The 24,057-nt window shown below is 34.5% G+C and overlaps 2 protein-coding genes across 2 annotated transcripts in view; one reads left to right on the top strand and one right to left on the bottom strand.

Annotated features, from left to right (window-relative positions):
* The window catches only part of LOC125669496 (solute carrier family 35 member E1 homolog), a 12,233-nt gene extending 11,879 nt beyond the window's left edge, over positions 1-354 (bottom strand). Inside the window, exon 1 of the mRNA XM_048904032.2 lies at positions 1-354. This exon is cut by the window's left edge and continues 145 nt beyond it. Within this exon, the coding sequence (XP_048759989.1) occupies positions 1-177 (177 nt within the window). The 5' untranslated portion in view covers positions 178-354.
* A 65-nt stretch (positions 355-419) lies between these two features.
* Positions 420-24,057, top strand: LOC125669495 (ribitol-5-phosphate transferase FKTN-like). The gene is made up of 8 exons (XM_048904031.2): positions 420-597; positions 8,296-8,325; positions 9,739-9,927; positions 11,109-11,368; positions 13,563-13,825; positions 14,545-14,678; positions 19,779-19,903; positions 21,288-24,057. The coding sequence occupies exons 1-8, from the start codon at positions 502-504 to the stop codon at positions 21,502-21,504; spliced, it is 1,314 nt and encodes a 437-aa protein (XP_048759988.2). The 5' UTR covers positions 420-501; the 3' UTR covers positions 21,505-24,057.

The following is a 24,057-nucleotide window of genomic DNA, read 5'->3' as shown; positions in this document are numbered from 1 at the left end:
GAGAATGGGTTCCATGTACACAGAGATGGAGACGAGTTGCGTCATTGTAACTGTCATAGGATACGGAATCTCGTTCAGCACCAACTTCCCGATGATGTTTCCTCCGGCACTGAATATATACCACATAAAACACACCACAATGAATTTTAACGTCTCAACATAGGTTAGCTCCTCCATTTCTGTAAAGAATCCTCAGTCCAAGCCCAAACCAAAACACACACCATATGGGTCAGCCCGGCATGTCGATGCTGTGATGATGTACACGTTGCCGACGATAAAATGATTCCGGGGTGAATAAAGATATTTCGACGAAAAAAAAGAAGAAGAAAAAACACCAAATTAAAATATGTAGAAGAAACCACTTTTGTAAAAAAAATTTATTGCAGTAGATGATAAGGCTTGCATATTTAAATATTTTTTAAAGGGTCTACCAGTGGGTGCGGTACTGTAATATGTCTGCGCCCTTGTTTCCAAATGAAAATATGAGTGAATGAGTGAGAAATGAGACGATGGCAGATTCTGAAGTATTTAGGACTCGTTGGTGTCGTGTTTCTTATTTTCCAGGGTTTCCTTTGGTTCCAATTCCCATCCAAAAGTGTAAGATCATGCACACCTCTTAAAAATCTTAAAATCCGTTTAGGTTTTCATTTCTACAGTTCTATACATTTTGTCACCTGCATTGATAATGTAAGTGACACTTAGTAATTTTTCATTACAATGATAACATTGATCATCAATTCGGTATTTATGATGATCGATCTTGTTTCAATTATATAATATGTTGACGGTGCTACCGTTTGAGCGAGCGCAGCTTCATGTTTATATAGTTTTCTCCCAAGGTTTTATATCAAAAATCATTAAAACATGTATGATTAAAATATTTTTATGTTATATATACATTTCATTTCTGCTGCCTTCACTGTGACACGCGAAATGTTCTGAAATGTATGCTCTCAGCAGTCGACTGCCTCTACTTTCCTTTTTTCTACTCTCAATCTTTTCAAGTTACTAATTGTATGATAAAAATGCCCAAACCTTTCAAGTTTGTAAAACTATGTAAACAGCACTGCCTTGGAACATAAAATGGATTTCAATATAATGATAATTTTAAATAAATCGATAACTTCAACTATTGGGCATGTACATATATACTACAACATCACTATACACATTCTACAACATCACTATACAAACATTCTACAACATCACTATACAAACATTCTACAACATCACTATACAAACATTCTACAACATCACTATACACATTCTACAACATCACTATACAAACATTCTACAACATCACTATACAAACATTCTACAACATCACTATACAAACATTCTACAACATCACTATACAAACATTCTACAACATCACTATACACATTCTACAACATCACTATACAAACATTCTATAACATCACTATACACACATTCTACCACATCACTATACACATTCTACAACATCACTATACAAACATTCTACAACATCACTATACACATTCTACAACATCACTATACACATTCTACAACATCACTATACAAACATTCTACAACATCACTATACAAACATTCTACAACATCACTATACACATTCTACAACATCACTATACAAAGATCTATACAAGCATTCTACAACATCACTATACACATTCTACAACATCACTATACAAACATTCTACAACATCATTATACACATTCTACAACATCACTATACACATTCTACAACATCACTATACAAACATTCTACAACATCATTATACACATTCTACAACATCACTATACAAGCATTCTACAACATCACTATACAAACATTCTACAACATCACTATACACATTCTACAATATCACTATACAAACATTCTACAACATCACTATAGAAACATTCTACAACATCACTATACAAACATTCTACAACATCACTATACACATTCTACAACATCACTATACAAACATTCTACAACATCATTATACACATTCTACAACATCACTATACAAACATTCTACAACATCACTATACAAACATTCTACAACATCACTATACAAACATTCTACAACATCACTATACAAACATTCTACAACATCACTATACAAAGATCTATACAAGCATTCTACAACATCACTATACAAACATTCTACAACATCACTATACACATTCTACAACATCACTTTACAAACATTCTACAACATCACTATACAAACATTCTACAACATCACTTTACAAACATTCTACAACATCACTATACAAGCATTCTACAACATCACTATACAAACATTCTACAACATCACTATACAAGCATTCTACAACATCACTATACACATTCTACAACATCACTATACAAACATTCTACAACATCACTATACAAACATTCTACAACATCACTATACACATTCTACAACATCACTATACAAAGATCTATACAAGCATTCTACAACATCACTATACAAACATTCTACAACATCACTATACACATTCTACAACATCACTTTACAAACATTCTACAACATCACTATACAAACATTCTACAACATCACTTTACAAACATTCTACAACATCACTATACAAGCATTCTACAACATCACTATACAAACATTCTACAACATCACTATACAAGCATTCTACAACATCACTATACACATTCTACAACATCACTTTACAAACATTCTACAACATCACTATACAAACATTCTACAACATCACTATACAAACATTCTACAACATCACTGTACAAACATTCTACAACATCACTTTACAAACATTCTACAACATCACTATACAAGCATTCTACAACATCACTATACAAACATTCTACAGAATCACTATACAAACATTCTACAACATCACTATACAAAGATCTATACAAGTATTCTACAACATCACTATACACATTCTACAACATCACTATACAAAGATCTATACAAGCATTCTACAACATCACTATACAAACATTCTACAACATCACTATACAAACATTCTACAACATCACTATACAAACATTCTACAACATCACTATACAAACATTGTACAACATCACTATACAAACATTCTACAACATCACTATACACATTCTACAACATCACTTTACAAACATTCTACAACATCACTATACAAACATTCTACAACATCACTATACAAACATTCTACAACATCACTATACAAACATTCTACAACATCACTATACACATTCTACAACATCACTTTACAAACATTGTACAACATCACTATACAAACATTCTACAACATCACTATACACATTCTACAACATCACTATACAAAGATCTATACAAGCATTCTACAACATCACTATACACATTCTACAACATCACTATACACATTCTACCACATCTCTATACAAGCGTTCTACAACATCACTATACAAACATTCTACAACATCACTATACACATTCTACAACATCACTATACACATTCTACAACATCACTATACAAACATTCTACAACATCACTATACACATTCTACAACATCACTATACAAACATTCTACAACATCACTATACACATTCTACAACATCACTATACAAACATTCTACAACATCACTATACACATTCTACAACATCACTATACAAACATTCTACAACATCACTATACACATTCTACAACATCACTATACACATTTTACCACATCTCTATACAAAGATCTATACAAACATCACTATACAAAGATCACTACACAAGTCAACATCTCTATACAATAAACGAACATCACTATACAAATATCTCTAAACAAACATCACTATATATACCCTTGTAATCAACAACTCCTTTATCTATGGGAACACATCTCATAATTTTCAATAAAGTCTAGGAAACAATTCATTGGAATTAAAGTAGACCTATACTCGGCCTACGTCACAATCAAATGTAAATGCGGAACCACGCTTCTGTTTTCCGAAATGTGATTTTTACATGGCGATACGAGATATGAATATCCGATATCAATTCCTTCCTGGGTGTTCTTATCTTATCAGTCAAATTTAAAAGTTGAGATTTTGTGGTGTTTTTTTTTAAGAGGGGGAGATAGAGATGATTATAGCTTTAGAAAAAAAAATGGTTGGAGAACAAACAACATTTTGGTGGATGAGGGTGTGTCAATTACATTGTACATGTCCATGAGGCATTCAGTGTACATTGACTATTCATGTATTTGTAAAAGTTTTACTATTATCCAAATGTTCAACATATGGAATTGTGGAGCATCAGAAAGGGGGGGAGACAGATGGGAAAGGGGGAGGTCAGACCAATTCAGATTTCCACGAGCATCATGATAATATTTCTTTTGTGAGGATCCGGGTTAGAATAGGTTCCAAATTATCATCAACAAATACATGGTATGCTCGTGTAAAAAAGAAAAGTTCACATTTCACTGCTCCAGTGACCACAGATATCGTAGTTGTGTTCGCTGCTACAATGTTACAGATATTGACGCAAGCTTCAAAGATCAGCTGCAAATAATTTGTTTTATTTCACCGACTGTCATGAATTTGTCATTTTTAGCTCACCTGAGCTGAAAGCTCAAGTGAGCTTTTCTGATCACCCGTATTTCGGCGTCCGTCCGTCTGTAAACTTTTCACATTTTCAACTTCTTCTCAACAACCACTGGACCAATTTCAACCAAAGTTGGCACAAAACATCTTTAGGTAAAGGGAATTCTAAATTGTTAAAATAAAGGGCCAGGCCACCTTCCAAGGGGAGATAATCAAGAAAAGGTAAAAATAGGGTAGGGTCATTAAAAAATCTTCTTCTCAAGAACCACTGGGCCAGAAAAGATGAAATTTATAGATAAGCTATATTAGGTAGTGCAGATTCTAAATTGTTAAAATCATGGCCCCCGGGGGTCGGATGGGGCCACAATAGGGGATCAAAATTTTACATACAAATATATAGGGAAAATCTTTAAAAATCTTCTTCTCAAGAACCACTGAGCCAGAAAAGCTGAGATTTATATAAAAGCTTCCTTATATAATGCAGATTCTAAATTGTTAAAATCATGGCCCCCGGGGGTCGGATGGGGCCACAATAGGGGGTCAAAGTTTTACATACAAATATATAGGAAAAATCTTTAAAAATCTTCTTCTCAAGAACCACTGAGCCAGAAAAGCTGAGATTTATATGAAAGCTTCCTTATATAATGCAGATTCTAAATTGTTAAAATCATGGCCCCCTGGGGTAGGATGGGGCCACAATAGGGGATCAAAGTTTTACATACAAATATATAGGGAAAATCTTTAAAAATCTTCTTCTCAAGAACCACTGAGCCAGAAAAACTGAGATTTATATGAAAGCTTCCTGATATAGTACAGATTCTAAATTGTTAAAATCATGGCCCCCGGGGGTCGGATGGGGCCACAATAGGGGGTCAAAGTTTTACATACAAATATATAGGAAAAATCTTTAAAAATCTTCTTCCCAAGAACCACTGAGCCAGAAAAGCTGAGATTTATATGAAAGCTTCCTGATATAGTACAGATTCTAAAGTGTTAAAATCATGGCCCCCCGGGGGTCGGATGGGGCCACAATAGGGGGTCAAAGTTTTACATACAAATATATAGGAAAAATCTTTAAAAATCTACTTCCCAAGAACCACTGAGCCAGAAAAGCTGAGATTTATATGAAAGCTTCCTGATATAGTACAGATTCTAAATTGTTAAAATCATGGCCCCCGGGGGTCGGATGGGGCCACAATAGGGGGTCAAAGTTTTACATACAAATATATAGGAAAAATCTTTAAAAATCTTCTTCCCAAGAACCACTGAGCCAGAAAAGCTGAGATTTATATGAAAGCTTCCTGATATAGTACAGATTCTAAAGTGTTAAAATCATGGCCCCCCGGGGGTCGGATGGGGCCACAATAGGGGGTCAAAGTTTTACATACAAATATATAGGAAAAATCTTTAAAAATCTACTTCCCAAGAACCACTGAGCCAGAAAAGCTGAGATTTATATGAAAGCTTCCTGATATAGTACAGATTCTAAATTGTTAAAATCATGGCCCCCGGGGGTCGGATGGGGCCACAATAGGGGGTCAAAGTTTTACATACAAATATATAGGAAAAATCTTTAAAAATCTTCTTCCCAAGAACCACTGAGCCAGAAAAGCTGAGATTTATATGAAAGCTTCCTGATATAGTACAGATTCTAAATTGTTAAAATCATGGCCCCCGGGGGTCGGATGGGGCCACAATAGGGGGTCAAAGTTTGTTTGTTTGGATTTTTTTTGGTTTGTTTTTTTTTTTTTTTGATATAGTGCAGATTCAAGTTTGTTAAAATCATGGACCCCGGGGATTGGATGGGGCCTCAAGAGGGGCATCAAAGTTTTACATACAAATTTATAGGAAAAATCTTTTAAAATCTTCTTCTCAAGAACCACTGAGCTAGAAAAGCTGAGATTTATATGAAAGCTTCCTGATATAGAGCAGATTATAAATTGTTAAGATCATGGCCCCCGGGGGTCGGATGGGGCCACAATAGGGGGTCAAAGTTTTACATACAAATATATATGAAAAATCTTTAAAAATCTTCTTCCCAGAACCACTAAGCCAGAAAAGCTGAGATTTATATGAAAGCTTTCTGATATAGTGCAGATTCAGGTTTGTTAAAATCATGGCCCCCTGGGGTAGGATGGGGCCACAATAGGGGATCAAAGTTTTACATACAAATATATAGGAAAAATCTTTAAAAATCTTCTTCTCAAGAACCATTGGGCCAAAGAAGTTCACATTTACATAAAAGCTTTCTGACATAGTGTAGATTCAAGTTTGCAAAAACCATGGCCTCCAGGGGTAGGTTTGGGGCCATAATAGGGACTACGGTTTTACATGCAAATAGATATGGAAAATCTTCTGATATGGACCAAGGTGACTCAGGTGAGCGATGTGGCCCATGAGCCTCTTGTTTCCTCATCCTCTCTCCTTTTTCAAAATTATTGGGGCGGCATCTTATTAGTTCCTTATTGAGATTGCATCTACTTAGACCGGCGTAAGTGGTGTACGTGTACATGTGCATATATCCAATTTATGTACATGTAAATGATTTCATGACCTGTAGAGATTAATTTAAAACTTTGTCTCGGGATATAAGATATATCACACATTACACATATGCATTAATCATATAAGCAAAATCATCAAAATTCAGTTTTTTACTTTCGTTTTACATTTACATTGTGCAAAGCCTTCTCTAGAATATTTTTTCCAGATGAAATGTAAAATTTAATTGTAAACCACATGTATCTTATAATAGTTATAGTTTAGCATAGTTCAAATTATTATTCAATGTTGTAAATATGCTCAAACCTCACATGTCTTACGAAGATATGATAATGTATGATTTTTCAAGATTTGGGGGGGAGGGGTGTACTTGTTGTAGAGCTGATAGTTTCTAAAATAATATGTCAACATATGATTTTCTTACTCAAATCCTTATTCTAAGATAATAATCTGTAAATTAAAAACAATTAATTCAAGGTTTGGTCCATAAAAATTAAGGAAAAGACCAATATTGACGTCAAATGGTATTTCCTACAGTATTTCTTTTAAAATGTTTGGGCTCACAAAGTGTACATTATGAAAATATTTATTCCAATTTATTAGAATAAATGATTACGTATCATTAAATAAAGGGTATATAGTCTATGTTGCTTATTACAGCCCATTTGTTTGAGAAAATAATAATTATTAAGAAAAATAAAGAAGTAGGAGTGCATTTTCCTTAATGTTGATGGGGTGCTTACTTTTGAGAAGCAATAACAATGAAAATAGCATGTCAACATATATATTTTTCAATGTCTATCTATTACTGGAATATATATTTATCTTGTAAAGGCAATTTTTTCATGATTGAGTCCATTTAAGGCCGAGTGTAGATCTACCTTAATTAAATGGACAAAGAGTGTCAAGTTCAAAAGTTGTGTTTTCTGTCTCTGATTAATTATATAATCTTCTGTTGGTTTTGTATTCTGTACATGTGTTCATTGAATAGATTATGCCTTTTTCAGATAATAAGAGCAATAATTCATCTCTTTTCAATTATATGACTGTAAATATTGTTTATATATGGATCTACATTTAACCAATCCAGTTTCTGTTGTGTGTAGAATGTCTGTATTGCACCCATGAGAAAAGGTGCTTTTATTAACGCAAAATTGACATAACAGCAGAGAAACAACACCACAAACACAGGTCGTCTGATTTTCACCGAGGAGTTTTAATAGCGCTGCAATTTTGAGCATGAATTTCTTTCAAAAAATACATTGTAATGAATACCAGGTTTTCTAATTTCAGGACCAGCATCATCGAACATATGATATAAAGGTGAGACATTTTATGATCTTTGTACAGTAATCTAGATATGGTGTAGATATATGAGTGTTGTCCCAAAAAGTCGTAGACAATGTTAATAAATTTTGAAATACGCAGCGGCATCAGATCAAAGAGATTTTTTTTTACATGAGAAAACTTTTACTTATTCTAAAAAAAAATGTAAAAATTGAAATAAATAATAAGAGATAAATGAGATAATACTGAATAAAAAGGTATCCATCTGCATTGTTGGCTCACATACAAAAATAAGTAGATGTTTCCTTTGTACCACTCAGTTAGATGAAAGCAAATGGTTTCATATTAAATGTATCGCATTAAAATTTATATCAATGGGATCAGTGATGATTTTCATGTAATATACTGGTGTTACAACCACAGGACATTATAAACGGCAGAGATGTGATGTCATTTTTAAACATACCTGTTATGAAATTTGCACAATATGACGTCAACAGCATTCTTGGTGCTCGAGAAATCATGAAATATTATGTAAGCCGTGATTTGAACCCCACTCAAACAAAACATGAGATGGAAAACACATCAGATCACCAGAATGTTGGCAGGGCACTAGTGTTTAAATGGCACAAGAAATCTGTGAAGGGAATGACATCAGAACCGAAGATGGGAAGGCCATAAAAAAGAAAATAACAACTGAAATCCTGAAGTTAAATAACATCATGTAATGGATGAAGATGAAGTTTGTGCGCCGACAGTTATGAACATATGTTTTTTATTTGTGTTCTACATCATTATGAAAAAAGATATTATTATGAAACTTTGTTAAAAAAATCATGAAATGATGGTTTTAAATAAAAGACAAAATTAATATTTTTTTCCAATAAAGGAAATAAGTTATTAACATTGTCTACGACTGTCTACTCATGTATTTCTATAATTTGTTGATTGTTAATTGAGTTGATGTAATGTGTGGTGCATACCTTTTCATAATCTGCTTTAAATAAAATATTTGGTATATACATACATACAAACATACATACATAGATACCAAGAATAACCCATGAAAGCTCGAAAGCTTATTTCCAATGGGGTCCTTTAATGCACAGATGTTTGCGCTAGGAGGTCATTTATGTGGGAGGAAACCGGAGTACCCGGAGGAAACCCACGTGTCCGAGCGGGCGACCGCCATACCCTCTCACATACAACCACTGCCAATCATGGAGATCAAACTTGGGTCGCAGCAGTGAGAAGCGAGAGCGCTACCTCTGTGCTACCCAGACACCCATTTATGAATTATAACGCCTTATGAATATATAGATCTGCATCAACATAATTCATGGTTTTCGTCAATATATCAAAGTACTATATAATGTACTTATAGTTGATGAATAAATTCAACACCTCCATACATTTCAATCAATGAATTATTTTTTTGTCTGGTCCTAGCTTCTAGTGAAGAAGGTATTAACTGTTTGGGAAGACTTGGAGGGTGTGATTTTTGTCATCGAACCTGAGATTTTGTACAAGATTCAGGAGCAGGAAAACTACTCGGACAATGAAGGTCGGTGTGCCGTCTTCTGTCACCTGAAGAAAAAGGCTGTCACATTCGGAGTCTTTGGACACAGAGTTGCAATGGTATGTGTTAAATTAATCCAGTTTTGGAAGCAAGTTTTCATAAAGTATACCAAGATATAGGACTATAGTAAGTACATTATGTAAGTAGAATGATTTATTCGATTAGGCTTCATTTTCCATTTTCCTCGACATTTTTGCTTTTGTTTCAAAGTTATGTAATAAGTATATTTTGTCCAAGAATCCCATGTAACTCCATAGTTATTTTCATTTTGAGGAAATTATGTAATCTTTGAATTATGACATCATAAACTTGATGTTTTACTACAATTTTAGATATTTTTATATAGAATAGCTATCTTTTTCACAGAGTTTTCCTTATAGAAAACATCAAGTACAGACATGGACAAACTATATGTTCATACCATTGATTTATCTTTTTAGCTAGTACACATAATTGATAGAAAAATTTATTCAAAGCTGCCCTCTGTTTTCATTAAACAAAAACAATTGGCATTGCACAAAAATTATCATTTTGATTAAAGTTTAGTATTGAGGAACTTCATCACTTTAGATGTTTAGATGCTATGTACTCTAAATATGTGAAAATGTATTGGAAATGATTCTCTTGTGAAATAAAAGAAGATGTAAGCATCCTTTAAAGCTTTGAAATTTTTAGTTTAATGGGGGGCCAGAAAGGCTATTATCATCCATAGTCCTTTATGGTGTCTTTTGCTAAACAGTTATTGAAAATGCTACATAATGTAATATGATTTTAAAAGAAATGATGATTGTGTTAGGGAATTACCACCTAGGTGAAGAGATTTTATTCTTCAAAGCAATATCTCATTAAGACCAACAAGGGGTTGGGGGGTTATTCTTTAAGATAATTCATTAAGACCGGGGGGTTGGGGGTGTGTGTTCCTCAACAATATCTCATTAAGACCGGGGTGGGTGGGAAGGTGTTATTCACTTATTCTTCAACAATATCTCATTAAGACTGAGGGGGGTTATTCTTCAACAATATTTCATTAAGACTGGGGGGTGGGGGTATTCTTCAACATTTATGACAATGAGATTCAGTTCTTCCTCAGCCACTGCACACTATGTCATCAAGGTATAACAAAATCCAACACTCCTTTTGTTTTATTACTGCTGAAAGAAATGAAAACTTTAACCTGAAAGCAAACCCACTGGAATGATTGCCCTAGATGTAACTATATCAATGAATATATGATTTTTAGTCTCTGGTCTTGTCAAAGTTCCGTCACAGTGGATTTGCTGCTGTAGATGCCAAAGAGGATAATCCTGACTTCCACCTAAAAAATCCTGGATCCCCTCCCCAGCGGATCATCACTCACATGTTTCTACAGGACATGGAGCAGCCAGATCTGACCATGCATGTGGTGGTCTTCTACCCCCGCTCAGGATTCCTTTGGACCAGTCAGATACAGATGCCGACCTCTGACCTCAGCTTTGGGGCCACAGCAGGGGCATATGATGTGTAATATAATTATATATATATATATATATATATATATACATGTATATCAATCATAGATGAATACATTTAAATCAAAAGGAGAATAGGAATAAGAGTTTTAAAAAAAATTCCATAGACAATAAAAAAAAATAAGCACTGTCTCTAATATAGGCACACAAATGTTTTTTCTTTTCTTTTAGAGTCATAGTAATTGTCATAAACATATTATTAGTACAGAGTTGAATTTTTTCTATATATTCTTACAAATTTCAATCACCTGGCAAAAGTTATCTGCTCTTTATTTTAGTTTATAGACACTGTAGTAAAATTAGAGATCAATGTTATTAGTTCATTAAATAAACATGTACCAGTATCAACACATGATTAACAAGACATGTTTGTAAAACATATATGCCCCCCTATGGTGTAAAATTGAAAAGGATTATACACATATATTATTTAAATCATAGTAGTGCTAAACCAATTCAACATATTGAACAGACAATATCTTCCCATGTCCTGAGTGGATTGACCATGTGACCTAAAATGAATAGGGTCATCTACTCCCTATGATGTACCAGTGTACCAAGTTTGGTGTCAATCAAGCAAATGATTCTTAAAATATAGGAGACAATATATTACTATGTCTGGTTTAATTTTTACCTTATGAACTCAAATTTTAAAAGGGTCATCTACTCTTTATGATGTACCAGTGTGCCAAGTTTGATGTCTGTCAAGCAAAGGATTTTCGAGATATTGAATGGAAAATATATATCCAGTTTGACTCTTGATCTTTGACAATGTGACTTCAAAATCAGTAGGGGTCATCTACTCCTTAAGATGCACCAGTGTACCAAGTTTGATGTCTATCAAGGAAAGGTTTCTCAAGATATTGAGCGGACAGTATCTTCTTATGTCCAGAGTGGATTGACCTTAACCTTTGACCTCTTCACCTGAAATCAATAGGGGTCTTCTTCTTCTCATAACCAACCAACATATGAACAAGTTTGATGTTGGTCAAGCAAAGGGTTCTCCAGATATTGAATGGACAGTATATTCCCATGTCCAGTTTGGCCTTTGACCATGTGACCTCAAAATCAATAGGGGTCATCTACTCCTTAGGATGTATCAGTGTACCAAATTTGGTATCTGTCAATAGAAGGGTTCCCAAGATATTGAGCAGGCAGAATATTCCTTTGTCCAGTTTGACCTTTGACCATATGACCTCAAAATTAATAAGGGTCATCTACTCCTTAGGATGTACCAGTGTACCAAGTTTGATTTCTGTCAAGCAAAGGGTTCTCAAGATATTGAGCAGACAGTGTCTTCCTATGTCCAGAGTGGATTGACCTTTGACCTGAAAATCAATGGGGGTCCTCTCTACTCATAACCAACACATATGAAATATCATTACGATCAAGTAAATGGTTCTCGAGATATTGAGCAAACAACATGTGGTCTACCGACCGACATTTCTACTGACCAACCGACCAACCAACAGGTGCAAAGCAACATGCCCCTCTTCTTTAAAGGGGGGCATAAAAATTTGACAAACTCTAAAATTTATCGTGTTACCCTCTGCCTGGTTGTACATGAATTGCCTCTGAAATATTTTCTTAAGACCTTAGTGACTCAGCAACAATAAATCTACATAATACAAATTTTCTGTAAATCTGTTAAAACATTTAGATATTTGAATGTCATCATCACAAGATGCCAGCTGCAGCACTTTGAATTGGATTATTTTTACTTATATGGATGACCAACAGTAGCATAGAGGATTGAAGCATTTACATTAGCGGATTCAAATTCTAGTTGCAGGCCATTGCAGGAATAATTTTAATTGTGTAATCATGAACTAGCACAACCAACCTTTTATGTTATTTCTGTTCAAATTCATATTTTGCTGGTGATCATAAATTAGTACACTTACAACTGAACCAAAACAATACAAAAATATAAATTGTGTCAAAATTTTAGTCCTACCAAAATATTGATCTATCCCATTGAAATAAGAATCCTGGTAACGTGGAATCGAGCTAAAAATATAAATCACACTAAATTAGGAATCCAGCTAAAGTTAGAATCCCAATAGCACAAGAACTTTATTGTTTATCAACAGTACAAAACTGGACAGTTTTTCTCCAGATAAAGTGAATTCGTAATTTAAGGAAGAGTTGTTGACAGAAATAAAAGCAGCCATTTTTGTTTTTAGGTTTGAGACTCGAAGACTGACTATAGATGGTCTGCTTATCAGTGTTCCTAAATCAATCCGTCATTTTCTCCACATGAACCAAAACTCTCACTTCCTGGAATGTAATCACGAAAGAGCCAAAATGTTTTATGCCCAACATCCACAAGATGAATCCGAAGATGCTCAGCGGTTCCAAAGAAAGGCAAGACAACTCTTGGTGAAAGGGAAGGAAGTTTTAGATAGTCTGGGGGTCCCCTTCTGGCTCAGTAGTGGAACCTCACTAGGTAAGCATGGAATTTTCAGTTATCAGTGCCCATGCCTAGAATTGCCCAGAAAAGTATTATAATTATTGTTATATAATTGTCTGTGTACAGTACCAATCTTTAGTATGAAAAGGTGAATATAATGAACAGTGATCAATCGCATAACTCGTATATGAAGGAATACAAAAATAAATATAAGATATGGTTCATATAACAAGAATCCTCCAACTTTTCCTGCACATGTCAGTAGTTGTGAGTGATTTGGACGAGTTCTACAGAATGCATGCTTGTTATTATCACCTCTACACATTGGAAAATGATTTTGCCAAGATTTGAGGTTAGTCTGCTGTCCACTTTATGAATGATTTTGAAGTTGGTCTATCCACTTTATGAATGATTTTAAAGTTGGTCTATCCACTTTCCACTTTATGAATGATTTTGAAGTTGGTCTATCCACTTTATGAATGATTTTGAAGTTGGTCTATCCACTTTATAAATGATTTTTGAAGTTGGTCTATCCACTTTATGTCATTGAATGATTTTTAAGTTAGTCTATCCACTTTATGAATGATTTTTTAAGTTGGTCGATCCAATTTATTAACAATTTAAGGTTTGCCTATCCACATTGTGAATGATTTTTAAAGTTTCATTTGTCGGCCACTTTATGAATGCTTCAGAATATTTTTACACACTTAATGAATGATTTTAAAAAAATTCTGTAGACTTAATGAATGATTTAGGTTGGTTTCGACAGTGTGGTATCATCTCCTATTCTAAAGATGTGGACTTTGGTATTTGGATTAAGGATCACAAACCAGAAATCATCGATGCCATGGAAACAGCTGGTCTTCCACTTAAACATGTGTTTGGCAAAGTAAGATTTGTAAAATACCTCTGTATAGAATACTTTATGTAGGCTGCCACTCTATTGAATACCATTACATCAAATACTGCTATCTAGTAAACCCTTAAGTATACCGAATACCATTATATAGAATACCACTATACAAAATACCATTATATAGAAAACCACTATACACAATACCACTATAAAACCACTATACACAATACCACTATACACAGTACCACTATACACAATACCACTATACACAATACCACCATACACAATACCACTATATACAATACCACTATACACAATACCACTATATACAATATCACTATACAGAATATCACTATACACAATACCACTATACACAATACCACTATACACAATACCACTATACAGAATACCACTATACAGAATAGAACAATACACAATACCACTATATACAATACCACTATACATAATACCACTATATACAATATCACTATACACAATACCACTATACAGAATACCACTATATAGAATACCACTATACAGAATATCACTATACAGAATATCATTATACACAATACCACTATAAAGAATACCACTATACACAATACCACTATACACAATACCACTATACACAATACCACTATACAGAATACCACCATACACAATACCACTATACATAATACCACTATATACAATATCACTATACAGAATATCACTATACAGAATATCATTATACACAATACCACTATAAAGAATACCACTATACACAATACCACTATACACAATACCACTATACAGAATACCACCATACACAATACCACTATACATAATACCACTATATACAATATCAGTATACAGAATATCACTATACACAATACCACTATACACAATACCACTATATACAATATCACTATACAGAATATCACTATATACAGTACCACTATATACAATACCACTATACAGAATATCACTATACACAATACCACTATATACAATACCACTATATACAATATCACTATACAGAATATCACTATATACAGTACCACTATATACAATACCACTATACAGAATATCACTATATACAATACCACTATATACAATATCACTATACACAATATCACTATACACAATACCACTATATACAATACCACTATACACAATACCACTATACACAATACCACTATACACAATACCACTATACACAATACCACTATACACAATACCACTATATAAAATACCACTATACAGAATACCACCATACACAATACCACTATACAGAATACCACTATACACAATACCACTATACACAATACCACCATACAGAATACCACTATACACAATACCACTATACACAATACCACTATATACAATATCACCATACAGAATACCACTTTACAGAATACCACTATACAGAATACTACCATACAGGGCTCGAAATTAACACATGCCCGTCAGTCTGTGACTGGTTAAAAGTCTGGCGAACTGATTGACATTTGTTTTAGTCAGTCCGATGGGACTGAATAATTTTCTAAAGCATATGCTTATGAAATTTTATACACACATTTGGCATGCTTTGATCTGTAGATATCAGACGAATCTGATTCGTAAATATAAATCCCACATTTAAGTGTTACAATATTGTTTGAGACATATTGAGTTAAATTTCATTTTGATAACATTAACGAAATTAAATATGTTTAATTATTTCTGGAAAACTCTGCTGGACTGGTAAAATTTTCTGCGGACTTGTTGAAATTATACCCCATCAGTCCGGCTGGACTGGTGACATGAAAAGTTAGCTTCAAACCCTTCCATACAGAATAGCACCATCCAGAATACCACTATACAGAATACCACTATACACAATACCGGTATACACAATACCACTATACAGAATACCAATATAGAAAACCACTATACACAAGACCACTATACACAGTACCACTATACAGAATACCACTATACACAGTACCACTATACACAATACCACTATACAAAATACCACTATACAGAATATCACCATACACAAAACCACTATATACAATACCACTATACAGAATACCACTATACAGAATACCACCATACACAATACCACTATACACAATACCACTATACAGAATACCACCATGCAGGATACCACTACAGAATACCACTATATACAATACCACTATATAGAATACCACTGTGCAGAATACCACTATATAAAATACTACTGTACAGAATAACACCATACACAATACTACTATACAGAATACCATTATATAGAATACCACTATACACAATACCACCATACAGAATACCACTATACACAATACCACTATACACAATACCACTATATACAATATCACCATACAGAATACCACTTTACAGAATACCACTATACAGAATACTACCATACAGGGCTCGAAATTAACACATGCCCGTCAGTCTGTGACTGGTTAAAAGTCTGGCGAACTGATTGACATTTGTTTTAGTCAGTCCGATGGGACTGAATAATTTTCTAAAGCATATGCTTATGAAATTTTATACACACATTTGGCATGCTTTGATCTGTAGATATCAGACGAATCTGATTCGTAAATATAAATCCCACATTTAAGTGTTACAATATTGTTTGAGACATATTGAGTTAAATTTCATTTTGATAACATTAACGAAATTAAATATGTTTAATTATTTCTGGAAAACTCTGCTGGACTGGTAAAATTTTCTGCGGACTTGTTGAAATTATACCCCATCAGTCCGGCTGGACTGGTGACATGAAAAGTTAGCTTCAAACCCTTCCATACAGAATAGCACCATCCAGAATACCACTATACAGAATACCACTATACACAATACCGGTATACACAATACCACTATACAGAATACCAATATAGAAAACCACTATACACAAGACCACTATACACAGTACCACTATACAGAATACCACTATACACAGTACCACTATACACAATACCACTATACAAAATACCACTATACAGAATATCACCATACACAAAACCACTATATACAATACCACTATACAGAATACCACTATACAGAATACCACCATACACAATACCACTATACACAATACCACTATACAGAATACCACCATGCAGGATACCACTACAGAATACCACTATATACAATACCACTATATAGAATACCACTGTGCAGAATACCACTATATAAAATACTACTGTACAGAATAACACCATACACAATACTACTATACAGAATACCATTATATAGAATACCACTATACACAATACCACTATATAGAATACCATTATATACAATACCACTATACACAATACCACTATGCAGAATACCACCATACACAATCCCACTATACACAGTACCACTATACACAATACCACTATACACAATATCACTATATACAGTACCACTATATACAATATCACTATACACTGTACCACTATACACAATACCACTATACACAATACCACTATACAGAATACCACTATACAGAATACCACTATACACAATACCACTATACACAATACCACCATACACAATACCACTATATACAATACCACTATACACAATACCACTATACACAATACCACTATATACAATACCACTATACACAATACCACTATATACAATACCACTATATGCCTGCTTACATTACAAGCATTATGACTGGGAGTGTTGCAGGACAATGAAGGACCAGTATCTAATTTGGTGATATCCACTTTGTCAAGATTTATACACTACAACACACAGCTGCTATTCTGTAAAGACATTGTTACACTACAACACACAGCCACTATTCTGTACAGGCATTGTTACACTACAACACACAGCCGCGATTCTGTACAGGCATTGTTACACTAAAACACACAGCCACTATTCTGTACAGGCATTGTTACACTACAACACACAGCTGCTATTCTGTAAAGACATTGTTACACTACAACACACAGCCACTATTCTGTACAGGCATTGTTACACTACAACACACAGCCGCGATTCTGTACAGGCATTGTTACACTAAAACACACAGCCACTATTCTGTACAGACATTGTTACACTACAACACACAGCCACTATTCTGTACAGGCATTGTTACACTACAACACACAGCTGCTATTCTGTACAGACATTGTTACACTACAACACACAGCCGCTATTCTGTACAGGCATTGTTACACTACAACACACAGCCGCTATTCTGTACAGGCATTGTTACACTACAACACACAGCCGCTATTCTGTACAGGCATTGTTACACTACAACACACAGCCGCTATTTTGTACAGGCATTGTTACACTACAACACACAGCCGCGATTCTGTACAGACATTGTTACACTACAACACACAGCCGCGATTCTGTACAGACATTGTTACACTACAACACACAGCTGCTATTCTGTAAAGACATTGTTACACTACAACACACAGCTGCTATTCTGTACAGACATTGTTACACTACAACACATAGCTGCTATTCTGTAAAGAAATTATTACACTACAACACACAGCCGCTATTTTGTACAGGCATTGTTACACTACAACACACAGCCGCGATTCTGTACAGACATTGTTACACTACAACACACAGCTGCTATTCTGTACAGACATTGTTACACTACAACACACAGCTGCTATTCTGTACAGACATTGTTACACTACAACACACAGCCGCTATTTTGTACAGGCATTGTTACACTACAACACACAGCCACTATTTTGTACAGACATTGTTACACTACAACACACAGCCGCTATTTTGTACAGGCATTGTTACACTACAACACACAGCCACTATTCTGTACAGACGTTGTTACACTACAACACATAGCTGCTATTCTGTAAAGACATTGCTACACTACAACACACAGCTGCTATTCTGTAAAGACATTTTTACACTACAACACACAGCCGCTATTCTGTAAAGACATTCATGGAATCCTATGCACAAGTTTATGCTTTAATCACACATCTAGAATGAAGAAATTATATGGAATGGTGCAGTTAGTAGGGATACTATTTGATGTGTGTTTGGACTTGTTATACCAGTAAAAGGTTGTAATTCTGTAAGTAAGACACAGAATATTGTCTGACATCACAGCCCATTACAGGTGAAAGACAGTTATGAGTTGTCATTCTAATGTTGTTACAGGTGACAGACAGCTACGAGTTGTCATTCAAGGCTGGAGAAGTTAAGCTGGATATTTTCTTTTTCTATGAAGAGGGAGACACAATGTGGAATGGAGGGACTGATGCCAGCTCAGGGAATAAACTCAAGTAGGTCTGACTCTGGGAAAAACTTAAAGTAGGTGTGACTCAGGGAAAACTCAAGTCTGACTGACTCAAGGGGAAAACGAATGTAGTTCTGACTGAAGGGAATAACTCAATAGGTCTGACTCAGGAAAAATTCAAGTAGGTCTGATTCAGGGGAAAAACTCCAGTAGGTCTGCCTCAGGGGGAAAACTCAAGTACAGCGTAGGTCTGACTCAGGGGATTGATTGATTGATTGATGTTTTCTGCCAGACTCAACAATTTTTCAGTTATTTGGTGGCACCCAGTTTTTATTGGTGAGAGAGAGAACCCGGATACAATGTACCTGTGAAAAGAACACCGACCTTCCGAAAGTAAACTGGGAAACTTTCTCATTTAACGGCGCGGGCGGGATTCGAACCCGCACCAAACTCAAGTAGGTCTGACTCGGGAGAAACTCAAGTAGGTCTAACTCAGGGGAAAAACTCAAGTACGTCTGACTCAGGGAAAACTCAAGTACGTCTGACTATGGGGAAATACTCAAGTAGGTCTGACTCAGGTAAAAACTCAAGTAGGTCTGGCTATGGGGAAAAACTTGAAGTAGGTGTGACTCGGGGAAAACTCAAGTAGGACTGACACAAGGGGAAAACGCATGTAGTTCTGACTGAAGGGAATAACTCAAATAGGTCTGACTCAGGAAAAACTCAAGTGCAATTTTACTTGGGGGTAAACTCAAGTAGGACTAACTATTAAATGAGAAAAATTCAACTACAGTGTAGTTCTGACTTGGGTGGAAAACTCAAGTAAGTCTGACTAGGGGTGAAATCTCACTTACAATACATTTAACATAACCATCCAAAATTTTGTAACTACATGTATATATTGTTTTTTGAACAAATATTAATGGGCATGTAAATAGCAATTTATGAAACCAGCATTTAATTTTTGTTCTGCAGATGCAATAGAATTAGAGAGGATTCATATTGAACACCCTCAGTGGTGCACTAATTTATGATCGCTGCTAAAATATAAATCTTTATACATATAATATAAAGAGCCACTTGTACAACTAATTTGTTTATTATATCCTACCATAGACTGGATAATTTTGGTGCACTGGAAATGTTAGTTGTTTTGGTGGATCAGAAATATGTCAAGAATAAAAGCGCCAAAATTTCTATCCATGTAAATGATATACTAATTGTGAAATGGAATTGTGAAATGAAATTGTGCCAAAAGTTACAGCGCCAAGATTTCAATATACATTTTACGAAAATCCACTTCATACTCCTGACACCAAAATTACCCAAATAAAGGGAAAGCTTATAGCCTGATACACATACAATACAGTGTTTAGGGGATTTGTAAATATGAGATTAGCATAATCATGACAAACTGACTATTTTGCTAGATATGTCTTTCCAAAATTTGACGTGTGCTGGACACTTCTATTGGACATAAGAGTACGAGTCCCCTGCCCAACACAACCCTACATCGAGGCTAACTACGGCAAGCAGTGGGATGTCCCGGTCAAATCCTGGGATTGGAAAAGCAGTGCATTTAATGTCCAGCCCAATGGGGTGTGGCCAAAATCTGAGTGGAAGGAGGTCATACAGGTGTATGAGTGATGGGATATTCACAGGGGTGTACAAGTGATGGGGGGTGTTCACAGAGGTGTTTGATGGAGGTGTTCATAGAGATAGGATTGATGGAGGTATTCATAGTGTTGTATGAGTGATGTACATGTATGTGTTGTATGAGTGATGGAGGTATTCATAGTGTTGTATGAGTGATGGAGGTATTCATAGGGGTGTATGAGTGATGGAGGTATTCATAGAGGTGTATGAGTGATGGAGGTATTCATAGTGTTGTATGAGTGATGGAGGTATTCATAGGGGTGTATGAGTGATGGAGGTATTCATAGGGGTGTATGAGTGATGGAGGTATTCATAGGGGTGTATGAGTGATAGAGGTATTCATAGGGGTGTATGAGTGATAGAGGTATTCATAGGGGTGTATGAGTGATAGAGGTATTCATAGTGTTGTAAGAGTGATGGAGGTATTCATAGTGTTGTATGAGTGATGGAGGTATTCATAGTGTTGTATGAGTGATGGAGTTGTTCACAGGGGTGTGAGTGTGTGATGTTCACACAGATTGTGAATGAACAAGTGTACATACAGGTATAGGAATGAATAAGGTGTTCTGAAGAGTCCAAAAAGAAAGTGATTATGAAAGATTGTGAGGTATGGAAATGTGTTGTCATTATGAATATGTAAATAGCAAACAAGTTCTTTTGAACTACTACAAATTAAACCTTATTTACTGACTGTTGAAAAAAGGTGCTAATATTGTATATCAGGTTTTTATGCTTCATGACTTTTTCACTAATCAGGACGTACAAGTGCATAATACAGAATTCTTCTTACAATAATCTAGGCCTTCACTTGTAACCTTGAAAACTAGTAGGATCTAAAGATATTTTTGCATGGTACTGGTCCTGCAAGTTATATAAAAATGTGGTAAGAAATGTCACCAAACCTGTACAATTACACAAGTTAATACCTAGTTGTAAAAATACTTCTTTTTGTGAGGAAATAATCTGAAACATGTTGACTTTGTGAATATATTCATGTAAACAGATTGTATGTTGATGTGTGAAATACATGTACATGTACATTTGGTCAGCTTCAATAGCCAAGGGTGACAACCTGCTCCTCTCCCCATGAAGAGGTAAATAGCAGCATGTTACTTTGTGTATTCATTATAGGTATAGGATTGCATGCATTACCACTTATATTATACAGATGATTATAAATGTACTGAATGAAGCATTGTGTAGTTTTTCCAGAATAGAGGGTTTTCTTTGAGAATGTAAAAAAAATCCTTTTAGTAAATGATCAGGAATTTTGATGCTCTCTGATTAGTCCAGACAGTATACCAAGGGTGAGTTTACCTCAATATTAACTTCAGGAGGTTTATTCGAGATATCCCTCTTGACCAATCATAGATTTAATGGCTTCTTAATCACCCAATCAAATTGCATGTATCAAAAAGTCAAATTCAATCTCTAGAATTCATATTCGATGCCGTTAACGGCTTAACCAAACATTACTAATATATATATGATATATATATATATAAAAAATTGAGAATACATTTTATTATTATTACAGTATCTAGATTTTGACTGTTGTAATATTGTTATTTCTTCTTTCCTTTTATGCCATGTATTCATATTTAGGTAATAATTTGATCACTAATTAGGTGTGTATTATGTTATATTTTTTCACCTTTTCCTTTTATATCGTATTTATGTTTAGATACTAATTTTAGATGTTAATTTATGTTTGTGTATATGTTTTAATGCAGGACCACAATGGAAACTAGCTATATGCTAATTTGTGTAATCCTGGATAAATGAAGGCTATTATTATTATTATTTTCAATGCACATGTTTTTATTGTTGAAGGATAAAAAAAAAATGTGAAAACTTGCAAATTCCTTATCATTTGATGAAGCAGTCACCATGTATTGACTTCTGATGAGGGCTACTCATTGTTATAATTATTCAAATGGACCAGCTCAGGTATTGGTTGACCTCGGTTAACCAATACCAGACCAAGTCCATATACACTGTAGTCACTAGTAAAATTCATCAACGTCAGTAACATGAGTCCAAACTTTCATTGAGGACTATATTAGGAAAATTTAAGAATGACAAAAATTCAGTTAGTCTAATTGGAGTCTTGCAGTTCAATTGTCTTCATTTCATGACCCTACAGCAGGGCGACTTAGATGAGCATTGTGGCCCCCATATAACTCTGTAGTAGTTGATTTGTAACAATTTATTTTGTTTTTTATGTAAGTGCAATTAAATATAATACATGTAGTTTGTTGGCAATATATTGATTTGTGTGATCACTGTAAGCTGCAATATTATGACTAATATTAAGTCTGAAACATCTGCTTGTTGATATCTACTTTTACTGTGATTTTGATATTAAGTCTGAAACATCTGCTTGTTGATATCTACTTTTACTGTGATTTTGATATATTTTATCTTTGTACTCACAACTAGTGTTCACATGATAAAACTGAAATGAACTGGTTGTGAATTATTCTTTTTCTTTGTAGAATATTTACACTGTTGTATCTGTAGAATAAAATTAAAGTTACAAGT

This window comes from Ostrea edulis, chromosome 4 (genome assembly GCF_947568905.1).
Source record: "Ostrea edulis chromosome 4, xbOstEdul1.1, whole genome shotgun sequence".
In the NCBI taxonomy this organism is placed as follows: domain Eukaryota; kingdom Metazoa; phylum Mollusca; class Bivalvia; order Ostreida; family Ostreidae; genus Ostrea; species Ostrea edulis.
This window is presented reverse-complemented; position numbering and strand designations above follow the sequence as displayed.

Excerpts from the sequence above, each read along its gene's own strand:
- LOC125669495 (XM_048904031.2), top strand. The coding sequence starts at position 502 with ATGAGACGATGGCAGATTCTGAAGTATTTAGGACTCGTTGGTGTCGTG. Across the intron at positions 8,326-9,738 it reads ATCGAACATATGATATAAAG|CTTCTAGTGAAGAAGGTATT; the intron begins GTGAGACATTTT and ends GTCTGGTCCTAG. Across the intron at positions 19,904-21,287 it reads AGCTCAGGGAATAAACTCAA|ATATGTCTTTCCAAAATTTG; the intron begins GTAGGTCTGACT and ends CTATTTTGCTAG.